The following is a 19,789-nucleotide window of genomic DNA, read 5'->3' as shown; positions in this document are numbered from 1 at the left end:
CCAAGCTGACCAGACGCCACAGAGCGGATGAGCTGTGGGAAAGGGCACTCAGAGCAGTAGACAGGCCTGCCATGGCGCAAGAAGAACCATTCGTGCCGCCAGCTCCCGTCCAGCCGACAGCAAGTCGAGCTGACCAGCCCCGACAAGACGCTCCTGCTACGCCAGGGCGCTCTCTAGTTACCTCCGTAGCCAAAAACTTGTCTAAAAAGGCGAGAACGCCAAAACCTACTGACAAGACAAAAAGTAAGAAAAAGTCTAAGACTCATAGACACGATATCGAAGGTAGACATGATATCGAAAGAAGGCCACCTACATCGATAAACACGCCTGTGCCACCACCACCGCCGACAGTTCAACAGATACCTACTCAGTCGGCTTTGACGATCGACCCCATAACTGTAACATCGTTATCGGAGGGGGAAATAAGAGACACATCCTCTGTCCGTAGCAGGGCTCTCTCCATATTACCGACGCAGCAAGTGATTCCTCCATTATAGATTGATTTACCAGCTGCTGAACACCACAGATCAGGGCATCGAGACTGGGCATCCAGCCGCTATCGATCGCCAGAGTCTGTACGATCTTTCGATTCTCGATATCGAGAATCCGACCTCTACCACCGAGGACGACGTCACTCCCGATCTCCTATAAGAGATTGGGAAAGGGAGTCTCAATGGTCGTTACCTCCTAGACATGCATACCACTATGCAAACAGGCGAGAGCTAGAGGATCGATATCGACGATCACCAACTTGGCGCCGGCCATCGGCAACAGCATCAGCACCCGAACCAACAGCTACTTCGCGCACAGACCAAGTAGTTAGGCATGAGGGAGTTGTGCAAGGACCTTTGCGGCCCATGGAAACAGCAACCCATGAAAGCCAACAGATGGAAATTCAAACAATACAGGTTCGCTCCTCCGATCAGTCGGTAGAGGATTACTGCTCCGATTCAACATCAGTGGCCTCTCCGGCCCCATCAATACCGTCGCCCGACTCCATAGTCGAAGCTCAAGGGGCAGTTTCTCCATCAGAGGGCCTTGGACATTTTGCCGATATTGTTCAGAGAATGGCGCAATCCTTAGGAATTGGGACAAGGCAGTCATTAGAAAAGCTGACAGACCCTGTATTTGAAGCCATCTATACAGAAGCCACGACACCGGTAGCCATCCCTTTCCTCCCTACACTGTCAAAATCTGTGAAAGAGCACTGGAAGGATCCCGTGGCACTCCAGCCCTCTTCAAAGCGGCTCGACAATATGTACAGAGTGTTTGAGAAAGATGCGGAATTTTTATTTTCGCACCCCCAACCAAACTCAATAATTGTCGAATCAGCACAGGGGCGCTCTCAAAGGGTGCATACAGCACCAGTTGACAAGGAGGGAAGGCGTTTAGATCTCATGGGACAAAGATTTTACTCCACGGCAGCCCTAAGTCTAAAATTAGCCAACTACCAGGCTACAATGTCGAGATATCAGCTCTTCCTTTGGGAGAAGATGATGTCTCTATGTGAAAACCTAGGAGATGACCAGAGGGAGCTGGCGTGAATTTTTCATGCTGAAGCCACTCGCATGGCCCATCAGCAAATTGCAACAGCAAAACATCAGTCCGATTGTGGAGCAAAAGCCATGGTGGGATCAGTGGCTTTACGTAGGCATGCCCGGTTGAGATCGGCGGGTCTCTCCCAAGAGGCCAGAATGCATATAGAAAGCCTTCCATTTGACGGATCAGGCCTCTTCAACTCCACGACTGATGAGGCAATGGACACAGTGCAAAAGGCAAGGACAACTGCCAGAAAGATGGGGATTGGAGCAGGACAACAGGGGCAATATTACAAGCCAAGAAAGTGGTACAGACCTGGAAACAACGCACCACGATACCAGACTGACACACAACAACAAAGACAACTACCAGCAATACAGCAGGGAAGGAGACAATTCCCTGCGTCGAAGCCTAAATTTCAGCGTCGAAGGCAAGATTACCAGCAAAACCGACGTCTTTGACTTGACGCCGTCCAGCAACAGAAGTACCCCCTTCGGCAATCGTTTATCAGCATCGATCGAGACTTGGTCCCAAATAACAACGGACAAATGGATTCTCTCGATAGTCGAAGGGGGATACAAAATAGAATTCGATTCCCTACCACCAACAGGCCATCTAAGACGAACAACACCATCAGCACCTCTACGAGAGGAAGTTTATTCGTTGCTAAAAAAGAGAGCAATACGGCCAGTGCCGAAGAAACAACTACACCGGGGGTTCTACTCTCGGTATTTTCACCGTCCTAAAGAGCGACGGAGGAATTTGTCCCATTTTAGATCTAAGAGACGTAAATTACTACATCACACCAAAAAAAATTCGAATGGTCTCCCTTCTCAATATACTACCACTTCTCACAAAGCATTCTTGGTTCGCCTCCATCGATCTAAAGGATGCTTACTTCCATACAGCCATCCATCCCGACAGCCAACGATTTCTCCGCTTCATCATCAGCGATCGAGCTTTCCAATACCAAGTGTTACCCTTCGGCCTGTCAACAGCTCCGAGGGTGTTCACGAAGTGTATTGCCGTAGTCTGCTCCCATCTCAGAAAGCAGAGTATACAAATACACCCTTATATAGACGACTGGCTGGTGGTAGCAGAATCGAAACAAACCCTTCAACAACATATCCTCTATGTTCAAGACCTCTTGAGCCAATTAGTCCTCTTGATAAACACAGAAAAATCAGTTCTCTCTCCAACCAGAACGATAAAATACATAGGAGCAATCTTAAACTACCAGAGCATACTTACCTGTAGACAGAGCAACTACCATAAGAACCCTGACAATTCAAGTAAGGAAACAATGAATTGTGACCACTCACACAGTACAAAGACTGTTAGGACTGATGGCATCAACCACCATGGTGATGGCCCTAGCAAGACTCAAGATGAGAATTTTACAAATGTGGTTCAACAGACAGTTCAATCCTTTGCGAAATGCCAGGAGAACCATCTTAACCTTACCACCAAATGTGGTCAAATCTTTGAAATGGTGGGAAAACCACCACAACCTAACAAAGGGAGTGCCATTCCAACTCTCCACTCCAACCATAGCAATCACAACAGATGCCTCACTCGACGGTTGGGGAGCCCATCTCAATTCCTAAAGAGTACAAGGATCGTGGACGTCAAAGGAAAAGAAAAAACACATAAACTATCTCGAACTACTAGCCGTCCAAAAAGCCCTCAAGGCATTCAAGACAAGGATAGCCAACCAGCATATACAAATAACCTCAGACAACACAACAGCTGTGTTCTATCTCAACAAACGGGGGGGGGGGGGAACCAAATCTCCATCACTGATAAAACTTACTATACACATCTGGGAGTGGTGCACTCGACGTCATATATACCTGACGGTGGTCCATATAGCAGGGGTGGACAACCAGCTAGCAGACACCCTCAGCAGACATGCGTCACTTGTACACGAATGGAGTATTCATCCCACGATCATCGGCCAGATTTTTCAAACCTGGGGGAAACCACAAATAGACCTGTTCGCGACGGAAAACAACACAGTCTGTGACCTGTTCTGCAGCAGAGCAGGAATAGGAAAACGATCACTAGGAGATGCGTTTCTTTACAAGTGGAGTCATTCCTTCCTATACATGTTTCCGCTATTTCCTCTCATAATGAGAACACTAGCCAAGATCGTACAAGACAATGCGAATTGCATAATTCTGACACCCTGGGGGCCCAGGCAGAATTGGTTCGCAACATTGCTGAACAGGTCCCGAGGTCTCCACTGGGAGCTGCCCACGAGAAAGGGCACCAAGGTCAGATACATCACCCGGACCTACACACACTCCACATGACGGCGTGGAGGTTAATTCCTCAATATTGAACAATGACTTAACCAGAATTCAAACGGTCTTAGATGCAGCACTGAAACCTTCCACAAGACTAAATTATAACAGGAAGTGGGCTGCATTCAATTCTTTTGCATCTGAAAACGATTTTCTTCCTAAAACCTGTTCAGTTAATCAGATCCTGTCATTTTTATTGGTTTTAGTTGACAAAGGTCTGAAAGTTTCTTCGTTAAAAGTATACTTAGCAGCAATCTCTTTCTTCCATGATTGCATTGATGGTTTTAAGGTGTTTTCACACCCAACAGTTAAACAGTTTTTAAGGGGTGTATCTAACTTGAACCCACCAGTAAGAACTTTTTCTCCTTCCTGGAGCCTTTCAGTGGTACTCCGTGCGTTGTCAAGAACACCTTTTGAGCCATTAGCGACCACTGATTTACACCTTCTTACACTAAAGGTTGTATTCTTAGAAGCAATAGCATCTGCAAGGCGAGCAAGTGAACTCGGTGCTCTGAGAATAGATGAACCATATCTTGTTTTTCACCTTGACAAGGTGGTACTCCGTCCTGACATCCAATTTCTACCTAAGGTCGTGTCATCTTTCCATGTCAACCAGGACATTGTCCTACTAGCCTTTTTTCCATCTCCTTCCACTGCATTGGAGAGAACTCTTCACTCATTGGATGTGAGGAGAGCTTTAGCTTTTTATACTGCTCCATTTCGAAAGTCACAACGTTTATTCGTTTGTCATGGAGAAAGCAAAAGAGGCCAACCTGTATCATCTCAGAGACTCTCCTCCTGGGTGGTCCAGTGCATTACCCTAGCCTATCAGCTGCAAAAATTGGAACCCCCAAAATCGGTCAAGGGGCACTCCACCAGAGCTGTCTCTACATCATCTGCCTTCCATCGTGGCATCACCATCCCAGAAATATGCAAGGCAGCGACATGGGCCCGACCAATGACGTTTGTGTCACATTATAAACTGGATGTCAGGTCGAGAGCTGACTGCTCCTTTGGCAGAGCAGTGTTATCATCTGTATTCACCTAAGGACACCAACCCTCCTCCGGTGAGTAAAAGCTTGTTAATTGCCCATATGTGTGATGCACAGAGACCACGAAGAAGAAGGACAGGTTGCTTACCTATAACTGTGGTTCTTCGAGTGGTCATCTGTGCAGTCACACAACCCACCCACCTTACTCCCCTCTTGGTGTCCATCAAGTATTACTAATGCTTTATCAACTAGTTTTTCCAGATATACCTAAAGGTATCCAAATTCCTCAGACGAGGCCTACTGGTCTCAGAAGAACTGAGGGAATCTGGGCGGGAACCCCTCTGCATATGCGCAGTAGAGGGGGAGGGGTTCCCGCCCAAAATGCCTCTTAGCTATAGAAGATTCCCGAAGCGGAGCTTCGCGCAGGCGCAGAGCCCATATGTGTGACTGCACAGATGACCACTCGAAGAACCACAGTTACAGGTAAGCAACCTGTCCTTTCGCGTTCGGGTGTAGTTACTATATGCAGAAAGTAATTTTAATAAACAACCACTCCCCCCCCCAAAAAATCTCAATTTGCTTTTCCACAAGGCTCAGATGTGACTTTATATACCCATCTATTTTATGGTCATACAAGAAAATGCTTATCTGGAAGTAAACATGTTCATGGAAGCAGATGTAAATTCCATTTTATTTCTACAGTATGGATTGCTGGGACAGCGGTGGGAACTTGTTCCTGTATTCCAAAGCCTGCTTTTGTTGTGACTTTCGGACTATTACAACTTATTTTAATTATTATCATTATTTTGGCTGTGTGGATTCTTTGCTCCCACTCATCATCTCAAAGTCACTTTATTCTTTGTGGAATGGGAGAATGCAGGTCCAAAGGAGTAGTTTTGTGTGGCTTTTATTCCTGTGTGTCGCTTATTACATACTAACCCTGTTCAAAAGGCATGCTAAACCACAGTGGTTAAGCATTCTGAGCTAAACATTATGGCTTAGAGTGTCATGTGAACCATGACAATTGATGGAATGAGCCCCTTACTCATTAATCCAGTGGTGGTGTCTTCTTCCTCCTTCATTGTAGTTGGTGGAATGACTTTTCTTTTTAAAAAAAAAATCCCTTCGGTTGATTTTTAATTATTATTGTTTTGCCCTAGAGCCTCAATGTTATTATGTAAACCATAGGTTTTTTGTTTATTGAATATAATATATAGGGTGGCCATCTTGATTTGTAAGCATGCTCAGTAGTGCCTCCTCCCCCTCCCTCCTGCCTCAGCTATATTGGAACATTGAGAGAAAACGGCTGCCTCCTCTAGCAAATATTGTCAGTGTCTTCTCAGAAGTACGTCCCATTGAATGTAATGGTCTTATTCCCTGGTAAGTGTGTAGGGGATTGTAGCTTTTTCCACACTCAGTACACAGAAATGGTTTTTCACCTCGGTGAATTCTTTGATGTAAAGTAAGTGTGAACATAATTTTAAAGCTTTTCCACACTCTACACATTTTTATAATTTCTCTCCTGTGTGGGTTCTTTGATGTCTACTCAAGGTCCCACTAGAGGTGAAACTTTCCCCACATCCCATACATTTATATGGCTTCTTTCCTGTGTGGTCATCCGTTACACAAAGCCATGAAATTCCATAAACAAAAAACCTACGGTTTACAAAACAACGTTAAAGGCTCTACAGTTTTCAACCAAACTCCAAAAAGCAGGGAAATTGAGAGTTAAGGCTCACAGGCCTATAACGCCACATCCTCCCTAAGGAGGCAGAAAGTGCCAGTGAAATTCTCATTCTCCCAAAGCAGATATAAACCATGAGGACAGGATGGAGAATAGGATATGCAGAGGTGTCTGTGGGGTTGTGGAAAACTGATGACGAACAACGTAGGGCCACCTACTTCTCTTTTTTTGTTTGTTTATTTATTTATTTATTACATTTCTATACCGCCCAATAGCCAGAGCTCTCTGGGGGGTTTAGAGCAGCCCTTCCCCAACCTGGTGCCCTCCAAAGGTGTTGGACTGCAACTCCCATCATTGCAAGTCAGTATGTCCCATGGACAGGAATGCTGCGACTTGTACTCTCAAACGTGGAGAGGTGACTGTGGGATTCTGGAAAACTGATCGGGGAATGTTGTTCTAGAGCAAGGGCAGGCAAAATGTAGCTCTCTAGATGTTTTGGCATTCAATTCATAAAAGTCTCTGTCAGCATGGACAGTGATCAAGAATGCTGTGACCGCAGAGGATTTTTCTTAGTGTTCAGCAGTGTGAGATCAAAGGCAGAGCTACCACCTAATAGATTCATGTGTAAGGAAGGATTATTTTAAAAACTATTGATGAAAATGATTTTTGTCCTCACCATAACATGGGAGTTGCAGAGCAGCACATCTGGAGAGCACCAGGCTGGAGAAGGATGGTTTATACTTGGATCCTATACATGTCTTCTCAGAAGCCAGTGCCACTTAGTTTACTAGGGCTTCCCCTCAAGTGGCATAGGATTGCAAACTAATCTTATCTGAAAGGAGTTCAAGACACCCAAACTAATCCTTTTCTGTTCCTCTGTCACTCTGATGAGATGATGTATTGCGGAGGGATTGTGGGGAGTGAACAGTATATTTTGTATGAATACATTTTAAGGAAAAACATTGGTTCTTTGAAGGGCAGGGTATTTACGAAAAGCTGAAAGTGCCAGCTCTTGCTCTGGTTCTACATCTCCAACAAATAGTGCCCCTTCTGTTATCAATCGTGCTGCTCTATGCGAGATGTGTGTGAGAAAAAAATATTGCGCAGCCCCTGTATTTGGTAAGGATATAGAACAGCGTTCCCTATCCTGCTGTCCCAGCTTTCCTGACCATGGGACATACTGACTTGCAATGATGGGAGTTGTAGTCCAACACCTTTGGAGGGCACCAGGTTGGGGAAGGGCTGCTCTAAACAAAGAGAAGTAGGTGGCCCTAAGTTGTTCGTCATCAGTTTTCCACAACCCCACAGTCACCTCTGCATATCCTATTCTCCATCCTGTCCTCATGGTTTATATCTGCTTTGGGAGAATGAGAATTTCACTGGCACTTTCTGCCTCCTTAGGGAGGATGTGGCGTTATAGGCCTGTGAGCCTTAACTCTCAATTTCCCTGCTTTTTGGAGTTTGGTTGAAAACTGTAGAGCCTTTAACGTTGTTTTGTAAACTGTAGGTTTTTTGTTTATTGAATATTAATATGAATGGAAGAGACCTAATGCATTTGTTATTAAGGGTGCAATCTTGCGCATGTTCAGAGAGAAAAAAGTACTACAGTTCACAGCATGCCCCAGCCAGCTTGGCTGGCTGGAGGGATGCTGGGAATTGTAGTACTTTTTTTCTGTCCAACGTGAACAGGATTGCATCCTAATGGTGTAAGAGTACTTCATGTGCATGCAGGGAAACGCTCTCCTCTCTTTGAACTGTATGTATTCCAGCTGGTCTTTACAAGAACTAATTATTGTAACTAAGAACGAATGCTTGAGATTTCTACACACAGAGAGACTGTCTCCCTCCCAACCCCATTCCATTTGTGTCATGATTTTTAGATTGTAAGCCTGAAGGCAGGACTGTCTTATTTTTGATCTTTGTACACAGCTTTGCCAGCCTTTTTCAGCTGAAGAGCGGGATGGAAATCCTTCAAATAAACAGTACTATATAAATATTAATTTCTCTCTGTCAGCTGATTCATTTTCTGGTGTTTCTTGCAGCTGGCTATATTAGAATTTCCTCCCAAGAAGCTCTTTGGAAACAAGGATGAACGAGTCATTGCAGAGCGTCGGAATCACTTAGAGGTAATAGAATTTTTTACAACAGCTTTATGCAGGCATATTTATACATTTCTGTCTGCTTGACCAATAGGAATCATTTCCATGTGGTAGAAATTAAATAACCTATTGGTAAATGCTGCTGATTCATTTAACACAGGAGATGGCAGCAGTAGATCATAAAGTAATGAGGCATATAGATAATACAATTCTGGTCTTGTTAGGCAGCATCTTTGGAGTTCATAGAAGTATGTTCATTACAAGGCTAAGAGGGGTTATACATGAGATGAGTATTTAGAACAGAGAAATGAGCGTATCCAGCGGCCATCTGACTGGGAGTGGGAAATGAAAAACTAAGAGGGAAGTGGAATGGAATGGAACATCCTAACTAGGAGTACCTTATATGAAGCTGCCTTATAAAGACACACTATTGGTCCATCTAACCTAGTATTGTTTATTGTGACTAGCAGTGAATTTCCAAGGTCTCAGCAGGGTGCTCTGATTTGTAAAATTCTTCTAGCTGGAAATGCCTTCTGAATTCATAATATGTACTCTTCCAGTGAATTAAGCTTTGCATTGTGAAGGTTATATCAACATCTCCCCTGGTCGGACTTGAACTTATATGTATAAAAGTATATATGCCATACTTTTCTCCAGTCAGCTACCAAATAGCTACAATGGGCTTGCTTTGTGCCATGAACTGGTGCACCTTCCTTTTTCAGTGAGCTAGTTTTAGTGCCATCTAATTAACGCAGCAAAGAAGCCAGAGAGGTCATCTTCACAAAGAAGTATATTTTTTCATTCTTGTGTTCTATATGGCAATGAAACCATTGGACAACCATCTGTCAGGGATGCTTTAGGGTGGATTCCTGCATTGAGCAGGGGGTTGGACTCGATGGCCTTGTAGGCCCCTTCCAACTCTGCTATTCTATGATTCTATGAAAGTCACTTATTTTGATTAGGAACTCTTTGATTTGATCCCACATTCATAAGTGAATATGAGAAGCTAAAAAGGATGAGACTGTCAGATTCATAGTAGTTAGGGCTGCGCAAGACATTCTACTGTTTCAATTAAAAGCAGGACTTTTGGGAAGATGCAGAAATATTTCTAGAAATAAAACCTTAATTGTGATTGTGTTCACCTTTTTAACCCTGTTTTCTGGCATCTACACCATTCTGATACCTGAATGAGTCAAAAGGACAATTCTACCTGATTGAGGATTGAACTAGATGCCATTGTGACACTATGTAGCCAAATAGGTTTTGGCTATAGCTAGCTTCTCACATTTGGCTCTACATGTAGAACGAATGACACTGTGCCAGCTAGCTCTGCCCCTGATAGCCACTCTTGGGTGGCCAGAGTTGAGTTTTTATAACCTACGAGAGTATATGTAGAGATGGTTGAATATGATCAGGAAGTCTCATTCCCATCTTTGACCACTCGTGTTTTTATTCAGTCAGGCCTTTGGCATATACGTTGATCTGTTGGGTTGGATGCTGTTTGGGTGAGAGATAGAGCAAGCTGGTGTATTTCCACTCTTTTTCCATGTTCTGTGTGTGAATCCAAACAAAAGAGGAGGGCTAATGTGACAATGTCATTGAGGGCCACTAAGGAGAATACTTCCTAATTAGATGAACCCATTCAAAGCAGTCATCAAAAAATATTACGGAACGAGGGCTGTTCTTCTTAATCCCATTGAAAATGTTCAAAATAAACAAGACTTTCAATTTCTTTCTTTTATTTATTTATTTAGAATATTTATATACCGCTCCCCATTGAAAAATTTCGGAGTGGTGTACAAGATAAAATGAAAATAAAAACAGAATAAAACACTTAAAACAATTTTTAAAAGAAAGCAAATACAGAGACTCAAGGCTGCATATTAAGGAAAGGCTTCCTGGAATAAAGATGTTTTCAGGAGGTGCCGAAAGGAGTACAAGTTTGGAACCTGCCTGACCTCCAGAGCAGGAAATTCCATAGGAGGGAATTTAGCCCTATTATTTAATTATTTTATTTGTACCTCATCTTTCTACCCCCAAAAATGGCATCGAAGGTGGTTACAATCATACATAAAACTTGATTACACAATTATAAAGCAATGACTTAAAACACAATAAAAACACAGAAACAACAGAACAAAAACAGCATCTAACCTAACAGATACATGTCAAAGTCCTGCTTGAATAAAAACATCTCCGCCTGCTGGCACAAGGACAGCATAAAAGGAGCCTCTCTTGGGAGGAAGTTCCACAGCCTGCGAGCAGCCACCAAGAAGGCCCACCAAGAAGGCTCACCCAGTGCCTGTTTACCCTACCCTGTGCCTGTTCGCATTCTCTTCCCCTCCTTATTGTTTTATTAGAATGTAAGCCTATGCGGCAGGGTCTTGCTATTTACTGTTTTACTCTGTACAGCACCATGTACATTGATGGTGCTATATAAATAAATTAATAATAATAATAATAATAACGTGCCTCTGAAGATGGCAGTGTTGAATGAAGGGCCTCACTTGAAGCTCTTAAAAACTGAGTAGGCTGATATCAGTGAAGGTGTGTGTGGGCGGGTATGACACACACTTCGTATTACCTATGACAATGGATTCGCTAGCACAGTATCCCTTTATTTGTTTATTTAAAGAGTTCCAAGCCAGTTAAAAGGCTCCCAGAGCAGTTTACAAAAATCAGTAATTAAACAGTCCCTGCCCTCAGGTTTACAATCTGAAAAGTAGGGCTGTACAAGCCACAGATTCGGCTTTGAATCTCCGAAGCCTCGGCGGCCATTTCATGATGAAACCTCAATTTTAGTGCACAGTCCTAGGACTCTGCCTTGTGGAAAGAGCCTACAACGTCTAGCCTGCACTGCCTGGGAGGGAGGGACCAGGCCCAGGAACGGCAGGCTTTCAAGCCTTTATCAGAAATGGGCAGCTGTCAAGGAAAGCAGGTGACTATGGGGCGCTCACAGAACATGTGGTGACCCCTCCAGGGACTTGTGCATCCTGGATGACACGGCCAGGTGGGCGATTGTGCAGAAGATTACAGCAGTGAGGCCCCGAGTGCCTGCCATTCCTGGTCCAGGTAAATCCCTCCCTCCCAGGCAGGCTGGGCATTGTAGGCTCTTCCCACAAAGCAGAGTCCTACGGACGTTGGAGGATTCATCATGAAATGGCCACTGAGTCTTCAGAGATCCGAAGCCGAATCAGAGGCTTGCACAGGGCTACTAAAAAGACACAAGATGCAGGAAAGGAATTGGGAAGAAATTCAGAGGAGGGCAACCAGGATGATCAGGGGTCTGGAAACAAAGCCCTATGAAGAGAGACTGAAAGAACTGGGCATGTTTAGCCTGGAGAAGAGAAGATTGAGGGGAGACATGATAGCACTCTTCAAATACTTAAAAGGTTGTCACACAGAGGAGGGCCAGGATCTCTTCTCGATCCTCCCAGAGTGCAGGACACGGAATAATGGACTCAAGTTAAAGGAAGCCAGATTCCAGCTGGACATCAGGAAAAACTTCCTGACTGTTAGAGCAGTGCGACAATGGAATCAGTTACCTAGGGAGGTTGTGGGCTCTCCCACACTAGAGGCCTTCAAGAGGCAGCTGGACAAGCATCTGTCAGGGATGCTTTAAGGGTGGATTCCTGCATTGAGCAGAGGGTTGGACTCGATGGCCTTGTAGGCCCCTTCCAACTCTGCTATTCTATGATTCTATGAAACATGGTGGTGATCATTGATTCAGTAGCCCAGAAAGATAAGAATATACATGTCCCAGAACCAGTGGTAATCGGGTTTGCACTCCATCTATTATTGTTCTAGACCAGTGGTTCTCAACCTTCCTAATGCCGTGACCCTTTAATACAGTTCCTCATGTTGTGGTGACCCCCAACCATAAAATTATTTTCATTCTTCTCTACACGATCCATTGTCATGGGATGGTTTGCTAATGAAAATAATACATAACAATAGCTTTAATAATACAAAAGATGATACATGACATAGTTCAGTCAATATAGTTTCCTAAGACCATCGGAAATATGTGTTTTCTGATGGTCTTAGGCGACCCCTGTGAAAGGGTCATTCGACCCCTAAAGGGGTCCCGACCCACAGATTGAGAACCGCTGTTCTAGACCAACCTGTTCTTTGCTGGCATGTTCCTCTTTTCTTATGCAGTTTCTCTTCTTCTTTTGAGTTCACCCTTAATTTGTTTCTTCTCCTGTTTCCTCAGTGTTAGATGTTTCCTCAGACATCTTCCTGGTGGCAGTTGGGAGAGGGAGGGGCCACCACTAGATGGCAGCAGCTCACCAAGTTGTGTCTGCTTGTTCTGAGATGCCCTTTCTGGTGGCAATTACAACAGGCTTAAGGGTTTGTATCGTCTCCCTGGAGCACCAGGCAGGTTGGGGGAAGGGAAATATCTGAATGGTTCAGTGTTCTTCTTCCCTGAGTACTGCCACTGCCTTTGATGCATGGGCTCTTTGATGCACTGCCACTGCCTTTGATGCACTCTTCAAATACTTAAAAGGTTGTCACACAGAAGAGGGCCAGGATCTCTTCTCGATCCTCCCAGAGTGCAGGACACGGAATAACGGTCTCAAGTTAAAGGAAGCCAGATTCCAGCTGGACATCAAGAAAAACTTCCTGACTGTTAGAGCAGTACGACAATGGAATCAGTTACCTAGGGAGGTTGTGGGCTCTCCCACACTAGAGGCATGCAAGAGGCAGCTGGACAACCATCTGTTAGGGATGCTTTAGGGTGGATTCCTGCATTGAGCAGGGGGTTGGACTCGATGGCCTTGTAGGCCCCTTCCAACTCTGCTATTCTATGATTTTATGATTCTGTTTTTTGGGCATTGCCTGTGCACATTAATGTGACAGTGGAGTTGGGAGTGGTCATTAGTTTTTCTATGTTAGCTTTTGTTACAAATAGTATTCTTGAAATTTTGACGTTGCTGCTGGGAGAACATGCTATCATGATTGCATCAACTGATGTTAAGTTCTGGCATTGCAGGGCCATAGTTTTGACCTGCCTGACTTCATAGATCAGTTTTGTAAAACCTGTAAACTATATTATTTCATTCTGGGCCTTACTTTTCCTGAGAGGGCCTGGACAACGTAAGAAACTGAACACTTCAGTGAAATATCAAGTGTTCCAAAGAGCTATGTAAAAGTATATTTGTGTGCTCTAGTGTGGTGTGTGGTTTTGTGTGGTTTATAGTTTTACTTACGTTTCTGTAGTTCCATGGTGAAAAGGTGAACTAACGTCTTCAGTTAAATAAAGATAACTATATAAGGAAGTTATACAAACTTCCTTATGCATGTAGAGATCTTAACAGACATTCTTGGAGGACTGTAAAGTGATTGAGAGAGCTAGTGAAAGGAACTCCATTCTATGAGGGATAATAGATTTGTTTATACTAATAAGGTCTATAGAAAGCATATTCCAAATACTCGTAGACATTTTGGATAGAAAATAGTGGAAGAATAGCAAATCAGAAGCGTAACAAAGTTCCACAATTATGTTCTGTCAGCCTTGAAATTAGGCATTTGTCTGGTTCCCTTGTTACTCTGGTGAGCAAAAATAATAATAATAATCCTTTGGACAATATGACAAAATCCCATAACAGAATGCTGTAACTACTGCATCTATACTCTAGGTCACATACAGTGTTTTGCCACAGAAAGAGAAAGCATCTGTACTCCGTTTGGGAGCAGACACAGTAGCTCCTCATACATCCAGTGGCATAGAAACTGCTCCCCTGTGGTCTGATCCCATGTGACTGGGGAATTGGGCAGGACTCATCATCTGGGTCTTTACCACTTGATGAGAAGTAGAGTACCAAGTGGTAGGAAAGACTGGGATGTATACACAAACGTCTGAATGGCATAGGAACATGTCTCTGTGTTAAGAGAATTTGTGTGTTGTGTGTGCGTGTGCTCATTTTGTTGAAGCTGGGAAGTGAGGGAGGAGCCTCTTTTTTCTCTCCTCTAGAGATTGCAGAGAAAACACTGGCATGCTTCCCTAGGCAAGGAGAGCAGCCCACTATGAGAGCAACATGAATGTTCCTTCTCTCTATAGTTCATTGTGTAGACTGGGGAGAAAATGTATTTGCAAGATTATTATTATTATGAGTGAGCAACTAAATGTGGATAATCAAATGTTAAGATGCACATCAACATTGTGTGTCAGAGAGAGAGAGAGAAATGTTTAATTAGTTATTGATTAGTACTAGATCTATTGTTGCCTTTAAAAATCTAGATAAGGTTCTGAAGTAATTATTCTGTCCTCAGTACTGATATGCGGTTACCCATTCTTATTTTATTAAGGCCTGTTTCTGAGCAAGATACTCCACAACTTTTTGAAAGGAGATGTTACGCCAAACCTCCAGCTAGTCCAAGTAGCCTTCTCCATTTTACATTCTGAAGTCAAGCAAATGAACTAAGTTTATATCTAGCATTCCAGTCAGTATCTTCATTTCACGTATAAAGTAATTTTATTCCATAGCCAGACTATCACATCACTCTGAGGTCAATACAAGTCGTCTTTGTTGAATCAGCAGGCACCAGCTGAGGTACTGTCTCTGCATGTCACCTAGAGGGATAGGGCAAAAGGCCATTCGCACCGGGTGGCTGGCTGTAAAATTTTACCACTGTTTTGTGGTCAAGCAGCAAGGCTCCTTGTGGTACTAAAATTATCTACTGTTCAGCTTTATCATGGACTAAATATCCACATTCAATTGGGAAGCAAGAAAATGACATCTATCATTAAATGTTTATTGCTTTGATCAAGGAAACTTCTCACATAATCACTGACTCCAGTGGTGCATAGCAGTATGGTACAAACCTTCCAGGTAGTTTAGAAACAGGCACGTGAGTCTAGCAAATGTAATTCATGTCTAGAAACCAGTTTGGAGGCTACCATACTGAGACACTGTTTGCTTCTGTATTGGGAACAAACTGCTTCCAGTCATGGAATGCATGTGTAACTAACTAAAGGATTTCCAAATGGCAGCTTCTTCGCAGAAACTTGTGTTCGAATACCTTTCCTCAACAACCACCTGGAGAGAATCTTTGATGGGTATGAACCTGTCCAATTCGTGGGCTTGTGGTTGGAGGAGATGTGTATTCAGAAACCAACCACCATAAAACCAAGGCTTCTTACCTCTAACAGTTCTTTTATTTTAGTATTCTGTGAAGTCTCTTACATCAGATAGTCCGTGCAACATCTCCAGCTTCGAACTGTGTAGAGCTCTAAACAGGAACAGAAAGCACTGTCTCACCCTCCCGAACTTGGCTTGTCCCAATTTCCTTAGTGTGCATACGCTATAGGGCAAAGAAAACACAGTCTTTTCCCAGTTCCATAGCACAGCATGAACTTTTCCATCACACTCAATCCAGCTTTGAAAAATTACCTTCTGAGCCATAAGCATGTGGGCCAAATATTACCAATTAGAAACTCAAAAGCAGTTAAGAATGCCCAATGACTAAGAAGTTTCCTGGCAGAAAACAGTCACTACTGTTACTCTTCACAGTAGTTTGACAAAACCATGAAGCAGAAGGTTTAAAAGCCCATGGCTTTTGAACTTAGTTCTCACTGAGGTGGTAAATCAGTGTCTGAGATGCAAACCCCCACCTACAGTTTAAAGTGACAGCATCTAGTCATAAGTTTATCACCTCAGTGTGAATTAACCCTAACTCTCTGGTTTATTTTGTCAATGTACTGGTCTACTGTTGCACAGTAAAACTCTAAATTAATTGTTCAGCAGTTTAAGTACTGCAATTTTAACTTTAGAGCCAGGCTTGCTTGATTAAATCTGCCTTGACTGACACAGCCAAGAATTTTGTTGATTAAAGTTAATGAATAGAAGATAATGTTGTTTATCCATTCATGCCATTTGATAACTATAAATAGGGAAATGCTGTCATTATTTGTCTGTTTTTAAAACCCTGGCAGAGTGTGTGTATTTAAAGCGGGGGGGGGGGGGGAAGCAAAGGATGCCAACATTTAATATTAAAATTACTCCTCATGCAAAGTAAAAAATTACTTGCTAAGCATCAAGATGTTTTATTTACTTCATCTGTGTGAAATTTTGTCACAGCTGAATGCACTTTGCTTTAACAAATCAGCAGTTTAAGCAGTCACCCCAAACCTTTTATCAAGAATCAATCTTTTTAAAATAATCATCCATGGTTATACAGGAAGTTAGGGCTGCTGGTTGTTTACATAGCTTGCACCCAATGGCTGCAGCATCCTGTATGAGACAAGTGGAACACGTCTATCTACATATGCTGCTATTAAAGCAACTCACTACATTTGATGCCTTATCAGACATGCAGGATTTTGCCGACATGTTGCACAAGTTATTAATCAGAATGTCTCGGTATAGTACATAGTTAAGTCTCCTCCAGTCCTGTCCATGTTGTAATGCCTCTTCAACCTTTTTTGAGCTATGCTGTTTGACACCAGCAGAAATGGTGAGGAGTCAGGTCAGGTGTTGACCTTATTTAGGCTGACCATATGAAAAGGAGGACAGGGCTCCTGTATCTTTAACAGTTGTTGGAATTTCAGCAGGTGTCATTTGTATATATGGAGAACCTGGTGAAATTCCCTCATCACAACAGTTAAAGGTGCAGGAGCTATACTAGAGTGACCAGATTTAAAAGAGGTCAGGGCACCTGCAGTTTTAACTGTTGTGATGAAGAGGAAATTTCACCAGGTTCTCCATATATACAATTGACACCTGCTGAAATTCCTTTTTCAATACAACTGTTAAAGATACAGGAGCCCTGTCCTCCTTTTCATATGGTCACCCTACCTTATTATTTATTTATTTATTTATTTATTTATTTATTTATTTTTTACACTTATATACCACCCCCATAGCCACTCTCGGCGGTTTACAGAAATTCTAAAAGATTAAGATAAAAACGAGTATACAAAATTTAAAATTCTAAAACACAGAACATACACACATAAAGCATTAAAAGCCGTTAAAAACTAAACATGTGGGTAATTAAGATGTGCCGCTATATGCCTGGGCAAAGAGGGAAGTCTTAACCTGGCACCGGAAAAATAGCAGCGTTGGCGCCAGGCGAGCCTCGTCAGGGAGATCGTTCCATAGTCTGGGGGCCACCACCGAAAAGGCCCTGTCTCTCATTGCCACACTCTGAGCCTCTCTCAGAGTAGGTCAGCTAAAAACTTTTCTGCTCAGCTAAAAACTTTTCTTTTTCCTAAAGCTTTTAAAACTTGATTTTGTTCTGACTTTATACTGTTAGTTTTACCCTACCCAGTGCCTGTTTACCCTACCCTGTGCCTGTTTGCATTCTCTTCCCCTCCTTATTGTTTTATTATGATTTTATTAGAATGTAAGCCTATGCGGCAGGGTCTTGCTATTTACTGTTTTACTCTGTACAGCACCATGTACATTGATGGTGCTATATAAATAAATAAATAAATAAATAAATAAATAAATAAATAATAATAATAATAGGCACTCAGAGGAGGACCTTAGATGTTGAACGTAGTGACCGGGTATATTCACGTCGGGAGAGGCGTTCCGTCAGGTATTGTTGTCCCAAGCCGTGTAAGGCTTGGGACCACAAGTATCCTATATGCTGTTTATTAAATGTATAAAGGCCTGTTTAAAGGGCAGTTTTATTGTTTTACACATATCAGGTAACTCCATAGGCTTCTTACATGGGAACATAGATTCTAGGAATGATCTCTAATATGATTATGATAATTTTATTTCTTACCCGCTTCTCCCTTTGGATAGAGGCGGAGAACAACATTAGTACAACAAATCAACACATCTTAAAAATTCTTGATTTCACATTCATCTGGGTAAGCCTGCTGGAAAAGGCTAGTCTTTAAAGCTGTCTTGAATTCAGAGAAAGAGTTAAGTTTACGAATCTCCTCCGGCAGGCCATTCCACAGTCTGGGGGCGACAGAAGAAAATGTCCTCTGGGTACCAGTTGTCAGCCTAGTTTTGGCTGACTGAAGTAAGTTCTCCCCAGAAGACCTGAGTGTGCGGGTCAGATTGTACAGGAGAAGAAATGTTAGAGATTTAGGGCCTAGTCTAAAGGAAATTATTCATGTGTTAAATCCGAAAGAAATCAATGGGACTTAAATTAGTTGTGACAATTCTATCCAATTGATTTCAGCGGCAATTAAATACAACTATTGTTCTCTGGATTTGGGCTTTTAAGTTGGTTTTCAAGCTCACAAGTTTTATTTATTTATTGGCCTATATTAATTTTCAGTGCAAGCAATAAACACTTCTGTAATCCAAACTGGGCACCTTCTGTGAAACTCCTCCTTAAGCAAAAACTATGCAAACTAAGCAAGACAATTGTCCATTTAGAGAAAAGAAAAGGCTTTTCAAATGTCTATCACTTCAAGGTGGTTGATGCGTGGAATTCTCATGCAATCTATCCGACTGTCTCTTTGCCGCTAACCTTGCTTGAACGTTTTAGTTTCCGGCAATTCTTAGCATTAAGTAAGGTTTCTGAATGCTCACTCCCGGAAGTTGACTCCCTGTCCGCTGAAAGCATAGAATTTGGCCTTGAAGAGATAGACTCTGGAGGGGGCAGATTGCCAGCTGAAGCCTCTCCCGTGTGAACCTCCTCCCCCACTGGCTCTAACTGTCTGGTGTCTGGCTCTGTGTCTTCTGAGTCTGAATCTGTTTCTGATTGATTACCTGTATCACCTGCTCCCAACACAGGAGCAGTAGGGCTATACATGACAGTAAGCTTCTTTCACAATGGAGATTTAGTGTTTCTTGGTTGAAACGCTTATTTCTGGAATACGGCAGGCTGGCAGGGCTTGCATAAGGACTTGACCTGTTATAGAAACAAGCATTTCTGCTCATTTGGGGGCTTTCCCCCAAAAGTACTAAATCTCTGTTGCGCAAGCATTGAATACTGCCCATAGTTATTTGAATTCTATAGAGCTGGCCCTTCTATCTATTTAAATAGAGAGGGGGGAATGCTGCTAAAAATAGTAGCAACTGAAACATTAAGATTTTTCTGGTAGAATTTTATGCAACTGTGCTCAATTAGGGAGAGCTGTCAAAGCTACTAGTTATATGTCAGTTCAAAAAGAATTATTAAGAAAATTGTTTGGGATTCAGATGCTGCAGCTTTGCAAGAATTGCTTTAAGGCAACTTATTATTATCTTGGTT

At 42.8% G+C, this 19,789-nt stretch overlaps 1 protein-coding gene across 4 annotated transcripts in view; it reads left to right on the top strand.

The window, feature by feature from the left end:
• KIF16B (kinesin family member 16B) overlaps positions 1–19,789 on the top strand; it is a 183,976-nt gene that overhangs the window by 151,331 nt on the left and 12,856 nt on the right. For 3 of the 4 annotated variants that reach the window (XM_063125353.1, XM_063125352.1, XM_063125355.1), the window contains one exon: positions 8,564–8,647. The exons of the other annotated variant lie outside the window; for it this stretch is intronic. In XM_063125353.1, the coding sequence (XP_062981423.1) occupies positions 8,564–8,647 (84 nt within the window). The remainder of the gene's footprint in view (positions 1–8,563; positions 8,648–19,789) is intronic. 4 annotated transcript variants of the gene reach the window in all.

Source organism: Elgaria multicarinata, chromosome 4 (assembly GCF_023053635.1).
Source record: "Elgaria multicarinata webbii isolate HBS135686 ecotype San Diego chromosome 4, rElgMul1.1.pri, whole genome shotgun sequence".
Classification (NCBI taxonomy): Eukaryota; Metazoa; Chordata; class Lepidosauria; order Squamata; family Anguidae; genus Elgaria; species Elgaria multicarinata.
Note: the sequence above shows the minus strand (reverse complement) of the source record. Positions and strands in the feature narration are given on the sequence as shown.